At 37.5% G+C, this 18,092-nt stretch overlaps 4 protein-coding genes across 12 annotated transcripts; all 4 read right to left on the bottom strand.

The window, feature by feature from the left end:
- Positions 1-931: 931 nt before the first annotated feature.
- On the bottom strand, positions 932-2,449 carry LOC143260430 (uncharacterized). Of its 3 annotated transcripts, XM_076525719.1 has the most exons (4): positions 2,311-2,449; positions 1,858-2,145; positions 1,588-1,716; positions 932-1,402 (listed from the first exon to the last, which is right to left on the bottom strand). In XM_076525719.1, exons 1-3 carry the CDS (start codon positions 2,366-2,368, stop codon positions 1,634-1,636), a joined length of 429 nt encoding a protein of 142 aa, XP_076381834.1. In that variant the 5' UTR covers positions 2,369-2,449; the 3' UTR covers positions 932-1,402; positions 1,588-1,633. The 3 variants fall into 3 exon arrangements, with proteins under 3 accessions (XP_076381834.1, XP_076381835.1, XP_076381833.1); XM_076525720.1 differs by having other exon boundaries at positions 932-1,716; positions 1,842-2,145; XM_076525718.1 differs by having other exon boundaries at positions 932-1,716.
- Positions 2,450-3,023: 574 nt separating this feature from the next.
- Positions 3,024-7,911, bottom strand: LOC143260426 (coatomer subunit beta-like). Of its 3 annotated transcripts, XM_076525704.1 has the most exons (10): positions 7,712-7,898; positions 7,207-7,620; positions 6,807-7,140; positions 6,452-6,740; positions 6,034-6,374; positions 5,700-5,961; positions 5,263-5,630; positions 4,760-5,204; positions 4,406-4,641; positions 3,024-4,338 (listed from the first exon to the last, which is right to left on the bottom strand). In XM_076525704.1, exons 2-10 carry the CDS (start codon positions 7,572-7,574, stop codon positions 4,108-4,110), a joined length of 2,874 nt encoding a protein of 957 aa, XP_076381819.1. In that variant the 5' UTR covers positions 7,575-7,620; positions 7,712-7,898; the 3' UTR covers positions 3,024-4,107. The 3 variants fall into 3 exon arrangements, with proteins under 3 accessions (XP_076381819.1, XP_076381818.1, XP_076381817.1); XM_076525703.1 differs by having other exon boundaries at positions 5,263-5,961; positions 7,782-7,911; XM_076525702.1 differs by having other exon boundaries at positions 5,263-5,961; positions 7,712-7,899.
- Positions 7,912-8,917: 1,006 nt separating this feature from the next.
- Positions 8,918-10,432, bottom strand: LOC143260431 (uncharacterized). Of its 2 annotated transcripts, none has more exons than XM_076525722.1 (3): positions 10,294-10,432; positions 9,825-10,128; positions 8,918-9,699 (listed from the first exon to the last, which is right to left on the bottom strand). In XM_076525722.1, the coding sequence occupies exons 1-3, from the start codon at positions 10,349-10,351 to the stop codon at positions 9,696-9,698; spliced, it is 366 nt and encodes a 121-aa protein (XP_076381837.1). In that variant the 5' UTR covers positions 10,352-10,432; the 3' UTR covers positions 8,918-9,695. The 2 variants fall into 2 exon arrangements, with proteins under 2 accessions (XP_076381837.1, XP_076381836.1); XM_076525721.1 differs by having other exon boundaries at positions 9,841-10,128.
- A 574-nt stretch (positions 10,433-11,006) lies between these two features.
- LOC143260427 (coatomer subunit beta-like) lies at positions 11,007-17,974 on the bottom strand. Of its 4 annotated transcripts, XM_076525708.1 has the most exons (10): positions 15,695-15,856; positions 15,190-15,603; positions 14,790-15,123; positions 14,435-14,723; positions 14,017-14,357; positions 13,683-13,944; positions 13,246-13,613; positions 12,743-13,187; positions 12,389-12,624; positions 11,007-12,321 (listed from the first exon to the last, which is right to left on the bottom strand). In XM_076525708.1, exons 2-10 carry the CDS (start codon positions 15,555-15,557, stop codon positions 12,091-12,093), a joined length of 2,874 nt encoding a protein of 957 aa, XP_076381823.1. In that variant the 5' UTR covers positions 15,558-15,603; positions 15,695-15,856; the 3' UTR covers positions 11,007-12,090. The 4 variants fall into 4 exon arrangements, with proteins under 4 accessions (XP_076381823.1, XP_076381822.1, XP_076381821.1 ...); XM_076525707.1 differs by lacking the exon at positions 15,695-15,856 and adding an exon at positions 17,808-17,974 and having other exon boundaries at positions 13,246-13,944; XM_076525706.1 differs by having other exon boundaries at positions 13,246-13,944; positions 15,765-15,892.
- Between the last annotated feature and the right edge of the window lie 118 nt (positions 17,975-18,092).

Raw genomic sequence — 18,092 nt, 5'->3', positions numbered from 1 at the left:
TCGTAAAATTTCCATCAAACAATGTCGATTAAGCAATTTAACTCTTCCAATCTCTTTCTTCTATCTCCCGCCACCAATAATACAATTTTAAACTTAGCTTCGATCAAGAATTCGTTATCAATTCCATATTCTATTAAAACAAACACAAGGTGCTCTAGAATGAAAATATTCGTGCAGTAAAAATTATCCGACACTCGATTATCCAACAGTGTTTGATTACAATGTAATTGTAGTTCTATCTGCTCTGTTCTGATTCCGATTTAAAATAGAAGTGTAGTCTAATTATCTGGTACTGTTTTGATCCTGTGTGTTTCTACAGTATTTAATTTTTGTTTGACAGCAGAATCTAATAACTAATGAACATCTTAGAATACGGAATTATTCGGAAGACTCTCCTGGATCTGTCTCACGAGAAGAATTTTTGTTTATTGTTGAAAATGAAGAGTATAAATTATTATTACTGCGTTTTTCATAATCATTGGCTGTATAAAAATAACGTTATTACACGAGATGCAAGAAACAATCATTACTGTTTTTCCGAAGGCTTTGTTTAGTGGCGCCATCTGTAGCACTCTCACAGTTATCATTTGTGAATGGTTTTGACGAACGGTTTGAGTGTTTTGCCATTATGTGTATTGGCGCTATATTAATATTTTCTGCAGCACATAATTCATGCCGGAATTTATATTGCGTCTTATGGGAGTTGCGGCAAGAATCATCTGTACTCCATATTTACAATAACAAATGACCTTTTCTTGCGTGATATCAATTCAGGAGATTGTGTTCCGTTCTTTCCGATACGTATTTGTTATAAACTATTATAACTGGTAGGAGTCGAATATCAATGCTAAGATCGATAAACGCACCAAGTTGCATTATACATAAACAAAAGGTTTGCGTTTCAGTATCCTAAATTCTGTATGACTATAGATTTTCTTCCTCTTTAGTTTTTATTTTAAGTAATCCTAATATACGGTACATCATTTTACACATTTATGATATTAATTGATACCAGTCTCTGTGATTTCGGTGAATTCCTGTCGACCAATTCTATTGTCGATTTCAACATAACTCTATATAGTTGTTATTGTTTTATAAGATAAATTAAATGTCAGTCGTTTATAACAACAATATCGATCTTAATAAATTATAAAGTGAAATAAATGTAAGTTACGTTTATTTTAAATGTATACCAAAAAGAGTAAAATTTGTATAGAAATTAATTAGAAATTAAAATTAATATAGAAATTCTTGGAACATTCCTTTTATGAATCGATCATTTTGTATATTAATTCCTTTTGTCTACAATGTGTTACGATTTTAAATCCAGCTACTGAATTTTCATTAGAATTTTTAAGGGTGGTAGGTAAACTACGAAATCCACTTCTTTCTAAAAAATCATCTGGAAAGAATAATCTTTTCATAAAAAATATACTATGGCCACTTATTAAACGATTCAACTATATTTTTTTCTAAAAATGTAATATATATACTTTCTTACATTTCCCCACATAGCATATTTTTTTATTTTTAATGTACCAAAAATTTGTCACTGCAAGTTGAAAGACAGATAAACTATAAGCATACCTCATTGATATTTTTTATATTGTTCCAATAAATAATTTTCATGTTGTTATTCATTGTCACGAGCTTGATAGAAATGCAATTTTTTTCTTATTTTTTCAATATTAAATTCTCCGGCTAGAGTTGCTTTACCTAATGTAAATGGAACAGATCTAAATTTTACACGAATTAAAGTCGATTTTCTTTGGTGCAAAAGTACTTCCTCACAGATGAAGTCCGTTTGACTTCTGCAAACGTAAGATCTTACTTTTCCTTACCTTTGCCTACACTTACAACATTTGCAATTTTGTTGGCGAGCATGATTACTCCACTGTCGGCGTAATTCAGAAAAGTTTGTAAACCATCTGCAGTCTGGTTTAGGTGGTACACCGCTATTCCACATTATTTCTTCGGCACACTGACATAGGTTTGTATATGTCTTCTTGATGGTAGTATTAACATTGGAGTGACAATTGTTGCCATTATCGTAAGCATAGCATCCTCCGCAAATTTGACAAAAGCAGTAATGAGTTTGGGGATTTGATATCACACATCTTCTATCTTCAGTATCACAGTTGTTCACTACATAAATAACCAATTATTAATGAACTTTGAATTATTAACATTCCGAGGTCGGATCGTTACTTATAGCATCGCATGTCTACTAAAAATGATTTTTCTGTTGTTCATTTCACATTACACTAACACACTAGGAAGAAAAGAAAAAGTTAAGAACATTATACTAACCACAACAACCGTCGCAAGGAAATTGTTCAAATTTCTCGGTTCTTCTGCAGCAGGACATAATTCTCGATCAAACATTAAGAGTAAACTGAACTTTTATATAACAAGCGTATTCTGCCATTTGTATTCCGGTCGTTACGTTCATACTATTGTTCATGAAAATTTGCTTTCCATTTTTGCAATTTCTGTTAAAAGCAGCTATAAATTAGAAATGCAAAAATGAAAGTGTTCATTTATCTAAATTAATGTTTTTTTTTACATTATCAATATGGAACGATATTATTTTTTTGACAGTGGAGGTTAAAACAATTGTTTAGTTAAATATGTTTGTCCAGTTGGAAAAGTTAATGGCCTTTCGCGTGATGTGTGCATTTATATACAGAGTTTGATTTTTTGAAATCCATCTCTGTTGTTAATGTAATCAATAATGTTGATATTTTAATAAAGTTCATTTCATGTGCAGGCTCCGCGAATTGTTTAAAATATTGTTAGTATTTAAACTGTTATAATTTCGCACACAAGAATCTTACAACTCATTTTGAAGCTTGTAGCCTCTCTTTTCACAACCCCTTATTCATTTTCTTGCAATATAAGAAACTAAAGACTTGTTTTTCTTTAAAAATATTTAAAATTGAAAAGTTAAGTCTTGTAGAACAAAGAAAAAATGGAAAATGATATTAAGATTATAATTGTTAACTAAAAGATCGAAGTCCGTCTAAGGCATAGGACATAATTATGATTGTTTTATTTTAAACAAAATATTTTACAGTATAAACAGATTAGTAAAAATAGTAAAAAACAGTCCCAAAATATTTTTGGCTTATGTTCATTTGCTTAATGCGTACGTATTAAATACTGGACTTCGACTCAATTACATTATGTTCTTAATAACTTTTATATTGTTTACAGTTCTATTATACATATTATTCGAAAAAATATGTACCAAATAAATCAGTTTCGATCGAACGAAATCCGGACTTACAGGTTAAAGTATCGTGTATGTACATATATTTCTTCGCTGGTGGATACATAAGGTGTGTAGCAGCCATTATGCTGCAACTACGCGCCCGCCTAAAGAAACTTTCATTTTTATGGCGGTACACGGCCGGCGACGGAATAACAGTTAGCGGATTCGCTTGCAGAGGCCAAGGACGAAGTAATAAACTTTCCCTGGCCGTTGCAAGTCGAGAAGGATTTTAGTAACCTTTTTTGACAACCCCACGTGTACAGCAGATGTTGCTGAAAAATAATTACCGGCCGCCTACCGCTACAGGGCTACCTGGCCGCGCGTTTAGCGCGGCCCGGGAAAACCCTGAGGAGAAACCGTCTCCTTGGACAAAGGAAGACGAGGTTCCGCCGAACGTATATAAGCGGCAAAAATCGGCCGCCCAAGGATCGAACAGGGTAGTCAGTTCGGAGAGTCCGGCCAGGACAGTCCGGTCAGAACAGCACGGTTCCGGGTAACGCATAAGTCCGCGAACGAGTCAGTGAAATATTATAATTGAGGGTACGGAGCATTTCGCGTACGCAGCTCCCTCAGGTGTATCGTCGTTCGACGGTGCTGGCGACTGACGGTACAGAAAGGAAACAAACAAACAACAATGGCGCTGAAATTAATACGGGCGTACATTTGTAGAAAACATACTTCAACATCTAATTGAAGAAGAGAATCGAAGTTGTGGAATTGACGAAGACAAATGGGAATGGCCGTCATCTGCGACACCCATAAAGTCCAATTGAGTCTCTCGTAATAATTCGAATACTGAAGATCGATGTGAGTTCGATTAGAGACTACGTGCTTTAAGCAGCTTGTACGACCTTGCTCTGCGGGCCCTTTTGCGTGGAATTGATTTTATCCCCTAACGACAACGCCATCCCCTGACTCTTTGCTCTGATACGAATATGGCCGACCACTGGGGCATCCGGTTTGTTTAATGGTTTCTCAATGGACATATTCGCTAATGCATCCTCGCCGAATATCGATTTCGCGTACATATTCGCAGCCATGAAGCCACATTGTCCGGAAAGTGCCTGAAACATCGAAACATGTCGCAGTTACACTCCAACTTTCCACATAATCCAAATAAAATGAACCTACCTTTTCCGGGGTCAGACAGCGCATATTCGTGGACTTCAGTAAATGGGCAAGATACTCCCTCAAATCTGATAACGTGGTATTTACAGACACCTTATTCTCCCATTCGAATTCTGCCCACATCTGCCGGAACTCCGCGTCGGTACAGGTTGCTGGAACTATGTAGTCCATAATGTCGATATGTATGTCGTTCAGTACTACGACACTCCTGTCGGACCCAGCACCGGATATATCGTAAACTAGAAATAATTAAATAAAATTAGGAGGCATTCGAAGGAGTCCGAGATATTTTTCTGTTGTAATAGCTTCTTCTACTTAAAAGCTCGAAATTATGAATGTCCAACTTAATAACTGCACCTATATTGCCAAATATAATTCCGTTTTCTGTGGAGGCTACTTTCACGTTGGCCTTGATGCTCGCAAAGTCTCTCGGTGCGAGCACGATAGGCTGCGGCCTCTCCACGAGTTTCAGGTCACCCATCGTTGCTAACTCCAGAGTGCAATTCTGAAGGGTGTCCTCAGTTTGATTCACAATTAGTACATCCAACACGATGTCGTATTGGTTGACGTGAACCAGAGCTTCTGCGTACACTGGGTCCGAAAAACCAGTTAACTGGGTGACCTTGCTCAAAGCACTGGGAGCTGGGATGTCTGCACCGGAACCGGGTCTTCCTGCAACGGCAGCGCTGAGACTTTGTTCGAACATGTCTGCAGCTCCACCCGTCAAATCCGATCCACGGCTTAATTGTAGGAACTGTATGGCGTCGTCCACTTGGACGATGCTACCTGGCTTTTCTTTAGCCTGCGAGAACAAAAATGTAAATTGGTTGCAAAGAACCACATCATCAAGAGTGCACTACCTTCTGTGTTTGCGAGTCTTCCTCCGCTTTAGCTGTCAGCATTCGTCCAAGGGCCTCTCGACAACCCTCGATGAATACCTTCTGTACAAGCGGTGTTGGACAAGCTAGAGATCTTAGACACAGGAACAATCGTTCAGCGTCATCGTGAGTCATTGCCTTGGCGGGTAAACCGGAGCGACCCAACTGCAACACACTGGTCATTATTAACATAGATTCAGCTTGCATGTGATTGCGCTTTTGTTCATCACTTTCGAGGCCCTTGTAACGAAGCGCCAACTTGGCTAAGGTCGTGCCTAATGATGCACCAATGAAGAAGTCACCCTCCATCATGTACTGAACCAATGCCGGGCGTTTCTCTTCCTCCTTAGCTGGATAAAATAATTTGAAAATTGATATCGACTTATTTATTGTACGGAAGTATTTTAAAAGATACGTACTAGTGGATGCAGTGCTGAATGCACTCTGGGTCGCGTAAGTTCCATCCGATGTGACCAACTGTGCTGGAGTGGCTTGAGTATTTCCATCTTCCGTCTTCTCGCCAGCTTGATGCCTGTTCTCTGCCTCTAGTAATGGTAATTCTCCTAAGGCAGCTCGTATTCGACTCATGAAGGCTTCAATGTCTTCTTTCGTTGTAGCATATTCACCCAAAATCCATAGAGCCGCTCTGTGTACCTTTACCGATCTGATATGTGGGAATACCTGTAAGGGAAAGATTATTTCGTTACGATCTGTTAAGCTATAAAATGTAAATTATTTACTATAGATATTTACTTCAAGTAGCTTTTGAACTATGAGCGGTCTAAGATTCTCGAATCTTTGAATAGCTTCACGGACGAACACTAGCACATCTGTCGCAGCAGCTTCGTTGTTTTCTGATAAGAAGTCTGTCAATACAGGTATCAGCGTAGCTGCCACGTCTGAGAATTTTATTGAACAGGCATGCAATGTCCGCACAAGAAGTTGCCTGTATCTACCAGCATCTTCGTGTTCCCCACCCACAGTTCTTAATACTTCTTTCTTTAGGAGCTGAACCATTTCCTCTATGGTACGTGTGGTTACTAAGTCCATGGCCAGGGCTAACGTTTTAGTTCTGACTTCTAATGCCGGTGAACCTGAAGGGATAATATTTTTAGCGAAATTCCGACTATTGCAGCATGGTTGTTTCTTCATTTATTTTTCGAAAACGTACCTAGAACTCTAAGTACGTCCATAACTAAATCTTGAAGAACTCTTTCGTAAACAGGACTTTCTTTCATCGCGATTAAACGATCAAGCACGATCAGTTTAACATTGTTGTCACTTTCTTTGACAACTAGCTCAATATAACAGGAGGCTGCAGCTTTAATCGCTGTGGGGGCATTAGACAGTGTTACCAAGGTACCAGCTGCTTCATAACGTACAGCAGCACTTGGAGAGTTTAATAAACTATAAATGCATCTAATGAAACGTGCTCTTTCTGATGGATTTGCTAGACACACCTATCAATTAACGACGTTTGTTAACATTTGAAATCAATAGGGAAATACTTCAAAACGTATATGCACCTTGTAGATTAATTCAACAATAACCAGCTGTAATATATCACCAAAGCTGGGCACTTGGTCCAAACAAGCAGCTAAATAAGCTAGTGCTCTGTTTTGATCAGCATGTAAGAGCATCAAAAATGCATTTCTCCTACAAGACATGTCCTGCTCTCCTTCTAAATATTTGGCTATTAATTCTGGAGCATCAGGAATGAGGAACTCAAAGTTCCTATAAATTGTAAAAATTGCCAGCACAGCGTTACGTCTGACATAGGAGTGTCTGTGCTCCAAACAAGTAATAATTGCAGGCATCAACGGTTCCAAAAGTTCTGGCTCTTTCAATTTACACAGGAATCTGAAAGATGCAACATTCTATTGTAATTGTTCAACCAATAAAGAAATGCGTTTGTTCGATCAATACCTGAGGGTCGAGCCTCTTACGAATTCATTAGGATGCTGCAAGTCCTTCCTATACGCATCGCAAACTAAAATCATCTCTTGTAGAAGCTTGCCATCTGGAGAAGTTTTCGGCACTATCTCCCAAAATATTAAAAGAAGCTTTTTGATTGTGTGATCTTGCAGCGGCAGGACAAACCTGATGATAGTCATCAGAAGTCCTGGCAGACGTTCTCCACTGAGGATCATGTGGATGGTCTTCTTCAGGGCTTCAATCTTTGTCTGGGCATCGCCCTTCTCTAGATCCAGCTTCAACTGGAGCTCGTTTAAAGGCTCTGTGTCGGTTGGAATGTTAATCAACGTATAACAAGGTTGCTCTGCGATGGTGCTCATTTTCGTCACTGCTGTACAATCTACCAGGGAGACTTTCTCTTACGAACTGCAAATTAAAATCGCATTAAATGTAGCGAAAATCCAACTACTTTGACTGTTTTATTTACGAAACTGATGGGCATTGAGGTTATGTTGACCTTGGATGTAGGTTTCGTGTGTCATTCGAATGCTATGGTAATCGCATGGATATTGTCGTGTTCGATGTACCTGATCACGATAAAATCACGCAAAAATGAAAGGCAACGATATCTTCCCAGTGGTCAACTGACATTTATACAAATCCGGAAACAAGGGACAAGCATACGTGTCAAACCCCTACATCAGGGGACTAGTACTGAGCCAAGTTTAGGTAGCGCCACCGTCCATATCTTCCAAGTATGTAGAACATTTTGAAACTCTCGCGTTGTTTGTTTCGTAAAATTTCCATCAAACAATGTCGATTAAGCAATTTAACTCTTCCAATCTCTTTCTTCTATCTCCCGCCACCAATAATACAATTTTAAACTTAGCTTCGATCAAGAATTCGTTATCAATTCCATATTCTATTAAAACAAACACAAGGTGCTCTAGAATGAAAATATTCGTGCAGTAAAAATTATCCGACACTCGATTATCCAACAGTGTTTGATTACAATGTAATTGTAGTTCTATCTGCTCTGTTCTGATTCCGATTTAAAATAGAAGTGTAGTCTAATTATCTGGTACTGTTTTGATCCTGTGTGTTTCTACAGTATTTAATTTTTGTTTGACAGCAGAATCTAATAACTAATGAACATCTTAGAATACGGAATTATTCGGAAGACTCTCCTGGATCTGTCTCACGAGAAGAATTTTTGTTTATTGTTGAAAATGAAGAGTATAAATTATTATTACTGCGTTTTTCATAATCATTGGCTGTATAAAAATAACGTTATTACACGAGATGCAAGAAACAATCATTACTGTTTTTCCGAAGGCTTTGTTTAGTGGCGCCATCTGTAGCACTCTCACAGTTATCATTTGTGAATGGTTTTGACGAACGGTTTGAGTGTTTTGCCATTATGTGTATTGGCGCTATATTAATATTTTCTGCAGCACATAATTCATGCCGGAATTTATATTGCGTCTTATGGGAGTTGCGGCAAGAATCATCTGTACTCCATATTTACAATAACAAATGACCTTTTCTTGCGTGATATCAATTCAGGAGATTGTGTTCCGTTCTTTCCGATACGTATTTGTTATAAACTATTATAACTGGTAGGAGTCGAATATCAATGCTAAGATCGATAAACGCACCAAGTTGCATTATACATAAACAAAAGGTTTGCGTTTCAGTATCCTAAATTCTGTATGACTATAGATTTTCTTCCTCTTTAGTTTTTATTTTAAGTAATCCTAATATACGGTACATCATTTTACACATTTATGATATTAATTGATACCAGTCTCTGTGATTTCGGTGAATTCCTGTCGACCAATTCTATTGTCGATTTCAACATAACTCTATATAGTTGTTATTGTTTTATAAGATAAATTAAATGTCAGTTTATAACAACAATATCGATCTTAATAAATTATAAAGTGAAATAAATGTAAGTTACGTTTATTTTAAATGTATACCAAAAAGAGTAAAATTTGTATAGAAATTAATTAGAAATTAAAATTAATATAGAAATTCTTGGAACATTCCTTTTATGAATCGATCATTTTGTATATTAATTCCTTTTGTCTACAATGTGTTACGATTTTAAATCCAGCTACTGAATTTTCATTAGAATTTTTAAGGGTGGTAGGTAAACTACGAAATCCACTTCTTTCTAAAAAATCATCTGGAAAGAATAATCTTTTCATAAAAAATATACTATGGCCACTTATTAAACGATTCAACTATATTTTTTTCTAAAAATGTAATATATATACTTTCTTACATTTCCCCACATAGCATATTTTTTTATTTTTAATGTACCAAAAATTTGTCACTGCAAGTTGAAAGACAGATAAACTATAAGCATACCTCATTGATATTTTTTATATTGTTCCAATAAATAATTTTCATGTTGTTATTCATTGTCACGAGCTTGATAGAAATGCAATTTTTTTCTTATTTTTTCAATATTAAATTCTCCGGCTAGAGTTGCTTTACCTAATGTAAATGGAACAGATCTAAATTTTACACGAATTAAAGTCGATTTTCTTTGGTGCAAAAGTACTTCCTCACAGATGAAGTCCGTTTGACTTCTGCAAACGTAAGATCTTACTTTTCCTTACCTTTGCCTACACTTACAACATTTGCAATTTTGTTGGCGAGCATGATTACTCCACTGTCGGCGTAATTCAGAAAAGTTTGTAAACCATCTGCAGTCTGGTTTAGGTGGTACACCGCTATTCCACATTATTTCTTCGGCACACTGACATAGGTTTGTATATGTCTTCTTGATGGTAGTATTAACATTGGAGTGACAATTGTTGCCATTATCGTAAGCATAGCATCCTCCGCAAATTTGACAAAAGCAGTAATGAGTTTGGGGATTTGATATCACACATCTTCTATCTTCAGTATCACAGTTGTTCACTACATAAATAACCAATTATTAATGAACTTTGAATTATTAACATTCCGAGGTCGGATCGTTACTTATAGCATCGCATGTCTACTAAAAATGATTTTTCTGTTGTTCATTTCACATTACACTAACACACTAGGAAGAAAAGAAAAAGTTAAGAACATTATACTAACCACAACAACCGTCGCAAGGAAATTGTTCAAATTTCTCGGTTCTTCTGCAGCAGGACATAATTCTCGATCAAACATTAAGAGTAAACTGAACTTTTATATAACAAGCGTATTCTGCCATTTGTATTCCGGTCGTTACGTTCATACTATTGTTCATGAAAATTTGCTTTCCATTTTTGCAATTTCTGTTAAAAGCAGCTATAAATTAGAAATGCAAAAATGAAAGTGTTCATTTATCTAAATTAATGTTTTTTTTTACATTATCAATATGGAACGATATTATTTTTTTGACAGTGGAGGTTAAAACAATTGTTTAGTTAAATATGTTTGTCCAGTTGGAAAAGTTAATGGCCTTTCGCGTGATGTGTGCATTTATATACAGAGTTTGATTTTTTGAAATCCATCTCTGTTGTTAATGTAATCAATAATGTTGATATTTTAATAAAGTTCATTTCATGTGCAGGCTCCGCGAATTGTTTAAAATATTGTTAGTATTTAAACTGTTATAATTTCGCACACAAGAATCTTACAACTCATTTTGAAGCTTGTAGCCTCTCTTTTCACAACCCCTTATTCATTTTCTTGCAATATAAGAAACTAAAGACTTGTTTTTCTTTAAAAATATTTAAAATTGAAAAGTTAAGTCTTGTAGAACAAAGAAAAAATGGAAAATGATATTAAGATTATAATTGTTAACTAAAAGATCGAAGTCCGTCTAAGGCATAGGACATAATTATGATTGTTTTATTTTAAACAAAATATTTTACAGTATAAACAGATTAGTAAAAATAGTAAAAAACAGTCCCAAAATATTTTTGGCTTATGTTCATTTGCTTAATGCGTACGTATTAAATACTGGACTTCGACTCAATTACATTATGTTCTTAATAACTTTTATATTGTTTACAGTTCTATTATACATATTATTCGAAAAAATATGTACCAAATAAATCAGTTTCGATCGAACGAAATCCGGACTTACAGGTTAAAGTATCGTGTATGTACATATATTTCTTCGCTGGTGGATACATAAGGTGTGTAGCAGCCATTATGCTGCAACTACGCGCCCGCCTAAAGAAACTTTCATTTTTATGGCGGTACACGGCCGGCGACGGAATAACAGTTAGCGGATTCGCTTGCAGAGGCCAAGGACGAAGTAATAAACTTTCCCTGGCCGTTGCAAGTCGAGAAGGATTTTAGTAACCTTTTTTGACAACCCCACGTGTACAGCAGATGTTGCTGAAAAATAATTACCGGCCGCCTACCGCTACAGGGCTACCTGGCCGCGCGTTTAGCGCGGCCCGGGAAAACCCTGAGGAGAAACCGTCTCCTTGGACAAAGGAAGACGAGGTTCCGCCGAACGTATATAAGCGGCAAAAATCGGCCGCCCAAGGATCGAACAGGGTAGTCAGTTCGGAGAGTCCGGCCAGGACAGTCCGGTCAGAACAGCACGGTTCCGGGTAACGCATAAGTCCGCGAACGAGTCAGTGAAATATTATAATTGAGGGTACGGAGCATTTCGCGTACGCAGCTCCCTCAGGTGTATCGTCGTTCGACGGTGCTGGCGACTGACGGTACAGAAAGGAAACAAACAAACAACAATGGCGCTGAAATTAATACGGGCGTACATTTGTAGAAAACATACTTCAACATCTAATTGAAGAAGAGAATCGAAGTTGTGGAATTGACGAAGACAAATGGGAATGGCCGTCATCTGCGACACCCATAAAGTCCAATTGAGTCTCTCGTAATAATTCGAATACTGAAGATCGATGTGAGTTCGATTAGAGACTACGTGCTTTAAGCAGCTTGTACGACCTTGCTCTGCGGGCCCTTTTGCGTGGAATTGATTTTATCCCCTAACGACAACGCCATCCCCTGACTCTTTGCTCTGATACGAATATGGCCGACCACTGGGGCATCCGGTTTGTTTAATGGTTTCTCAATGGACATATTCGCTAATGCATCCTCGCCGAATATCGATTTCGCGTACATATTCGCAGCCATGAAGCCACATTGTCCGGAAAGTGCCTGAAACATCGAAACATGTCGCAGTTACACTCCAACTTTCCACATAATCCAAATAAAATGAACCTACCTTTTCCGGGGTCAGACAGCGCATATTCGTGGACTTCAGTAAATGGGCAAGATACTCCCTCAAATCTGATAACGTGGTATTTACAGACACCTTATTCTCCCATTCGAATTCTGCCCACATCTGCCGGAACTCCGCGTCGGTACAGGTTGCTGGAACTATGTAGTCCATAATGTCGATATGTATGTCGTTCAGTACTACGACACTCCTGTCGGACCCAGCACCGGATATATCGTAAACTAGAAATAATTAAATAAAATTAGGAGGCATTCGAAGGAGTCCGAGATATTTTTCTGTTGTAATAGCTTCTTCTACTTAAAAGCTCGAAATTATGAATGTCCAACTTAATAACTGCACCTATATTGCCAAATATAATTCCGTTTTCTGTGGAGGCTACTTTCACGTTGGCCTTGATGCTCGCAAAGTCTCTCGGTGCGAGCACGATAGGCTGCGGCCTCTCCACGAGTTTCAGGTCACCCATCGTTGCTAACTCCAGAGTGCAATTCTGAAGGGTGTCCTCAGTTTGATTCACAATTAGTACATCCAACACGATGTCGTATTGGTTGACGTGAACCAGAGCTTCTGCGTACACTGGGTCCGAAAAACCAGTTAACTGGGTGACCTTGCTCAAAGCACTGGGAGCTGGGATGTCTGCACCGGAACCGGGTCTTCCTGCAACGGCAGCGCTGAGACTTTGTTCGAACATGTCTGCAGCTCCACCCGTCAAATCCGATCCACGGCTTAATTGTAGGAACTGTATGGCGTCGTCCACTTGGACGATGCTACCTGGCTTTTCTTTAGCCTGCGAGAACAAAAATGTAAATTGGTTGCAAAGAACCACATCATCAAGAGTGCACTACCTTCTGTGTTTGCGAGTCTTCCTCCGCTTTAGCTGTCAGCATTCGTCCAAGGGCCTCTCGACAACCCTCGATGAATACCTTCTGTACAAGCGGTGTTGGACAAGCTAGAGATCTTAGACACAGGAACAATCGTTCAGCGTCATCGTGAGTCATTGCCTTGGCGGGTAAACCGGAGCGACCCAACTGCAACACACTGGTCATTATTAACATAGATTCAGCTTGCATGTGATTGCGCTTTTGTTCATCACTTTCGAGGCCCTTGTAACGAAGCGCCAACTTGGCTAAGGTCGTGCCTAATGATGCACCAATGAAGAAGTCACCCTCCATCATGTACTGAACCAATGCCGGGCGTTTCTCTTCCTCCTTAGCTGGATAAAATAATTTGAAAATTGATATCGACTTATTTATTGTACGGAAGTATTTTAAAAGATACGTACTAGTGGATGCAGTGCTGAATGCACTCTGGGTCGCGTAAGTTCCATCCGATGTGACCAACTGTGCTGGAGTGGCTTGAGTATTTCCATCTTCCGTCTTCTCGCCAGCTTGATGCCTGTTCTCTGCCTCTAGTAATGGTAATTCTCCTAAGGCAGCTCGTATTCGACTCATGAAGGCTTCAATGTCTTCTTTCGTTGTAGCATATTCACCCAAAATCCATAGAGCCGCTCTGTGTACCTTTACCGATCTGATATGTGGGAATACCTGTAAGGGAAAGATTATTTCGTTACGATCTGTTAAGCTATAAAATGTAAATTATTTACTATAGATATTTACTTCAAGTAGCTTTTGAACTATGAGCGGTCTAAGATTCTCGAATCTTTGAATAGCTTCACGGACGAACACTAGCACATCTGTCGCAGCAGCTTCGTTGTTTTCTGATAAGAAGTCTGTCAATACAGGTATCAGCGTAGCTGCCACGTCTGAGAATTTTATTGAACAGGCATGCAATGTCCGCACAAGAAGTTGCCTGTATCTACCAGCATCTTCGTGTTCCCCACCCACAGTTCTTAATACTTCTTTCTTTAGGAGCTGAACCATTTCCTCTATGGTACGTGTGGTTACTAAGTCCATGGCCAGGGCTAACGTTTTAGTTCTGACTTCTAATGCCGGTGAACCTGAAGGGATAATATTTTTAGCGAAATTCCGACTATTGCAGCATGGTTGTTTCTTCATTTATTTTTCGAAAACGTACCTAGAACTCTAAGTACGTCCATAACTAAATCTTGAAGAACTCTTTCGTAAACAGGACTTTCTTTCATCGCGATTAAACGATCAAGCACGATCAGTTTAACATTGTTGTCACTTTCTTTGACAACTAGCTCAATATAACAGGAGGCTGCAGCTTTAATCGCTGTGGGGGCATTAGACAGTGTTACCAAGGTACCAGCTGCTTCATAACGTACAGCAGCACTTGGAGAGTTTAATAAACTATAAATGCATCTAATGAAACGTGCTCTTTCTGATGGATTTGCTAGACACACCTATCAATTAACGACGTTTGTTAACATTTGAAATCAATAGGGAAATACTTCAAAACGTATATGCACCTTGTAGATTAATTCAACAATAACCAGCTGTAATATATCACCAAAGCTGGGCACTTGGTCCAAACAAGCAGCTAAATAAGCTAGTGCTCTGTTTTGATCAGCATGTAAGAGCATCAAAAATGCATTTCTCCTACAAGACATGTCCTGCTCTCCTTCTAAATATTTGGCTATTAATTCTGGAGCATCAGGAATGAGGAACTCAAAGTTCCTATAAATTGTAAAAATTGCCAGCACAGCGTTACGTCTGACATAGGAGTGTCTGTGCTCCAAACAAGTAATAATTGCAGGCATCAACGGTTCCAAAAGTTCTGGCTCTTTCAATTTACACAGGAATCTGAAAGATGCAACATTCTATTGTAATTGTTCAACCAATAAAGAAATGCGTTTGTTCGATCAATACCTGAGGGTCGAGCCTCTTACGAATTCATTAGGATGCTGCAAGTCCTTCCTATACGCATCGCAAACTAAAATCATCTCTTGTAGAAGCTTGCCATCTGGAGAAGTTTTCGGCACTATCTCCCAAAATATTAAAAGAAGCTTTTTGATTGTGTGATCTTGCAGCGGCAGGACAAACCTGATGATAGTCATCAGAAGTCCTGGCAGACGTTCTCCACTGAGGATCATGTGGATGGTCTTCTTCAGGGCTTCAATCTTTGTCTGGGCATCGCCCTTCTCTAGATCCAGCTTCAACTGGAGCTCGTTTAAAGGCTCTGTGTCGGTTGGAATGTTAATCAACGTATAACAAGGTTGCTCTGCGATGGTGCTCATTTTCGTCACTGCTGTACAATCTACCAGGGAGACTTTCTCTTACGAACTGCAAATTAAAATCGCATTAAATGTAGCGAAAATCCAACTACTTTGACTGTTTTATTTACGAAACTGATGGGCATTGAGGTTATGTTGACCTTGGATGTAGGTTTCGTGTGTCATTCGAATGCTATGGTAATCGCATGGATATTGTCGTGTTCGATGTACCTGATCACGATAAAATCACGCAAAAATGAAAGGCAACGATATCTTCCCAGTGGTCAACTGACATTTATACAAATCCGAAAACAAGGGACAAGCATACGTGTCAAACCCCTACATCAGGGGACTAGTACTGAGCCAAGTTTAGGTAGCGCCACCGTCCATATCTTCCAAGTATGTAGAACATTTTGAAACTCTCGCGTTGTTTGTTTCGTAAAATTTCCATCAAACAATGTCGATTAGGCAATTTAACTCTTCCAATCTCTTTCTTCTATCTCCCGCCACCAATAATACAATTTTAAACTTAGCTTCGATCAAGAATTCGTTATCAATTCCATATTCTATTAAAACAAACACAAGGTGCTCTAGAATGAAAATATTCGTGCAGTAAAAATTATCCGACACTCGATTATCCAACAGTGTTTGATTACAATGTAATTGTAGTTCTATCTGCTCTGTTCTGATTCCGATTTAAAATAGAAGTGTAGTCTAATTATCTGGTACTGTTTTGATCCTGTGTGTTTCTACAGTATTTAATTTTTGTTTGACAGCAGAATCTAATAACTAATGAACATCTTAGAATACGAAATTATTCGGAAGACTCTCCTGGATCTGTCTCACGAGAAGAATTTTTGTTTATTGTTGAAAATGAAGAGTATAAATTATTATTACTGCGTTTTTCATAATCATTGGCTGTATAAAAATAACGTTATTACACGAGATGCAAGAAACAATCATTACTGTTTTTCCGAAGGCTTTGTTTAGTGGCGCCATCTGTAGCACTCTCACAGTTATCATTTGTGAATGGTTTTGACGAACGGTTTGAGTGTTTTGCCATTATGTGTATTGGCGCTATATTAATATTTTCTGCAGCACATAATTCATGCCGGAATTTATATTGCGTCTTATGGAAGTTGCGGCAAGAATCATCTGTACTCCATATTTACAATAACAAATGACCTTTTCTTGCGTGATATCAATTCAGGAGATTGTGTTCCGTTCTTTCCGATACGTATTTGTTATAAACTATTATAACTGGTAGGAGTCGAATATCAATGCTAAGATCGATAAACGCACCAAGTTGCATTATACATAAACAAAAGGTTTGCGTTTCAGTATCCTAAATTCTGTATGACTATAGATTTTCTTCCTCTTTAGTTTTTATTTTAAGTAATCCTAATATACGGTACATCATTTTACACATTTATGATATTAATTGATACCAGTCTCTGTGATTTCGGTGAATTCCTGTCGACCAATTCTATTGTCGATTTCAACATAACTCTATATAGTTGTTATTGTTTTATAAGATAAATTAAATGTCAGTTTATAACAACAATATCGATCTTAATAAATTATAAAGTGAAATAAATGTAAGTTACGTTTATTTTAAATGTATACCAAAAAGAGTAAAATTTGTATAGAAATTAATTAGAAATTAAAATTAATATAGAAATTCTTGGAACATTCCTTTTATGAATCGATCATTTTGTATATTAATTCCTTTTGTCTACAATGTGTTACGATTTTAAATCCAGCTACTGAATTTTCATTAGAATTTTTAAGGGTGGTAGGTAAACTACGAAATCCACTTCTTTCTAAAAAATCATCTGGAAAGAATAATCTTTTCATAAAAAATATACTATGGCCACTTATTAAACGATTCAACTATATTTTTTTCTAAAAATGTAATATATATACTTTCTTACATTTCCCCACGTAGCATATTTTTTTATTTTTAATGTACCAAAAATTTGTCACTGCAAGTTGAAAGACAGATAAACTATAAGCATACCTCAATGATATTTTTTATATTGTTCCAATAAATAATTTTCATGTTGTTATTCATTGTCACGAGCTTGATAGAAATGCAATTTTTTTCTTATTTTTTCAATAAAAAATTCTCCGGCTAGAGTTGCTTTACCTAATGTAAATGGAACAGATCTAAATTTTACACGAATTAAAGTCGATTTTCTTTGGTGCAAAAGTACTTCCTCACAGATGAAGTCCGTTTGACTTCTGCAAACGTAAGATCTTACTTTTCCTTACCTTTGCCTACACTTACAACATTTGCAATTTTGTTGGCGAGCATGATTACTCCACTGTCGGCGTAATTCAGAAAAGTTTGTAAACCATCTGCAGTCTGGTTTAGGTGGTACACCGCTATTCCACATTATTTCTTCGGCACACTGACATAGGTTTGTATATGTCTTCTTGATGGTAGTATTAACATTGGAGTGACAATTGTTGCCATTATCGTAAGCATAGTATCCTCCGCAAGTTTGACAAAAGCAGTAATGAGTTTGGGGATTTGATATCACACATCTTCTATCT

This window comes from Megalopta genalis, chromosome 12, assembly GCF_051020955.1.
Source record: "Megalopta genalis isolate 19385.01 chromosome 12, iyMegGena1_principal, whole genome shotgun sequence".
Lineage (NCBI taxonomy): Eukaryota > Metazoa > Arthropoda > Insecta > Hymenoptera > Halictidae > Megalopta > Megalopta genalis.
Note: the sequence above shows the minus strand (reverse complement) of the source record. Positions and strands in the feature narration are given on the sequence as shown.

What these genes read in the sequence shown, in the direction of transcription:
- LOC143260430 (XM_076525718.1), bottom strand. Translation starts at nt 2,368, where the DNA reads ATGTCCTGCTGCAGAAGAACCGAGAAATTTGAACAATTTCCTTGCGAC. An exon ending in TCCTTGCGACGGTTGTTGTG is followed by an intron (nt 2,146 to 2,310) that starts GTTAGTATAATG and finishes TTATTTATGTAG; the next exon opens with TGAACAACTGTGATACTGAA. An exon ending in CCAACAAAATTGCAAATGTT is followed by an intron (nt 1,717 to 1,857) that starts GTAAGTGTAGGC and finishes CATTTACATTAG; the next exon opens with GTAAAGCAACTCTAGCCGGA.
- LOC143260426 (XM_076525703.1), bottom strand. Translation starts at nt 7,574, where the DNA reads ATGAGCACCATCGCAGAGCAACCTTGTTATACGTTGATTAACATTCCA. An exon ending in AAGACTCGCAAACACAGAAG is followed by an intron (nt 5,205 to 5,262) that starts GTAGTGCACTCT and finishes TTGTTCTCGCAG; the next exon opens with GCTAAAGAAAAGCCAGGTAG. An exon ending in GCTGTCTGACCCCGGAAAAG is followed by an intron (nt 4,339 to 4,405) that starts GTAGGTTCATTT and finishes TCGATGTTTCAG; the next exon opens with GCACTTTCCGGACAATGTGG.
- LOC143260431 (XM_076525721.1), bottom strand. Translation starts at nt 10,351, where the DNA reads ATGTCCTGCTGCAGAAGAACCGAGAAATTTGAACAATTTCCTTGCGAC. An exon ending in TCCTTGCGACGGTTGTTGTG is followed by an intron (nt 10,129 to 10,293) that starts GTTAGTATAATG and finishes TTATTTATGTAG; the next exon opens with TGAACAACTGTGATACTGAA. An exon ending in CCAACAAAATTGCAAATGTT is followed by an intron (nt 9,700 to 9,840) that starts GTAAGTGTAGGC and finishes CATTTACATTAG; the next exon opens with GTAAAGCAACTCTAGCCGGA.
- LOC143260427 (XM_076525707.1), bottom strand. Translation starts at nt 15,557, where the DNA reads ATGAGCACCATCGCAGAGCAACCTTGTTATACGTTGATTAACATTCCA. An exon ending in GGACGTACTTAGAGTTCTAG is followed by an intron (nt 14,358 to 14,434) that starts GTACGTTTTCGA and finishes TTATCCCTTCAG; the next exon opens with GTTCACCGGCATTAGAAGTC. An exon ending in TAGTTCAAAAGCTACTTGAA is followed by an intron (nt 13,945 to 14,016) that starts GTAAATATCTAT and finishes TTTCCCTTACAG; the next exon opens with GTATTCCCACATATCAGATC.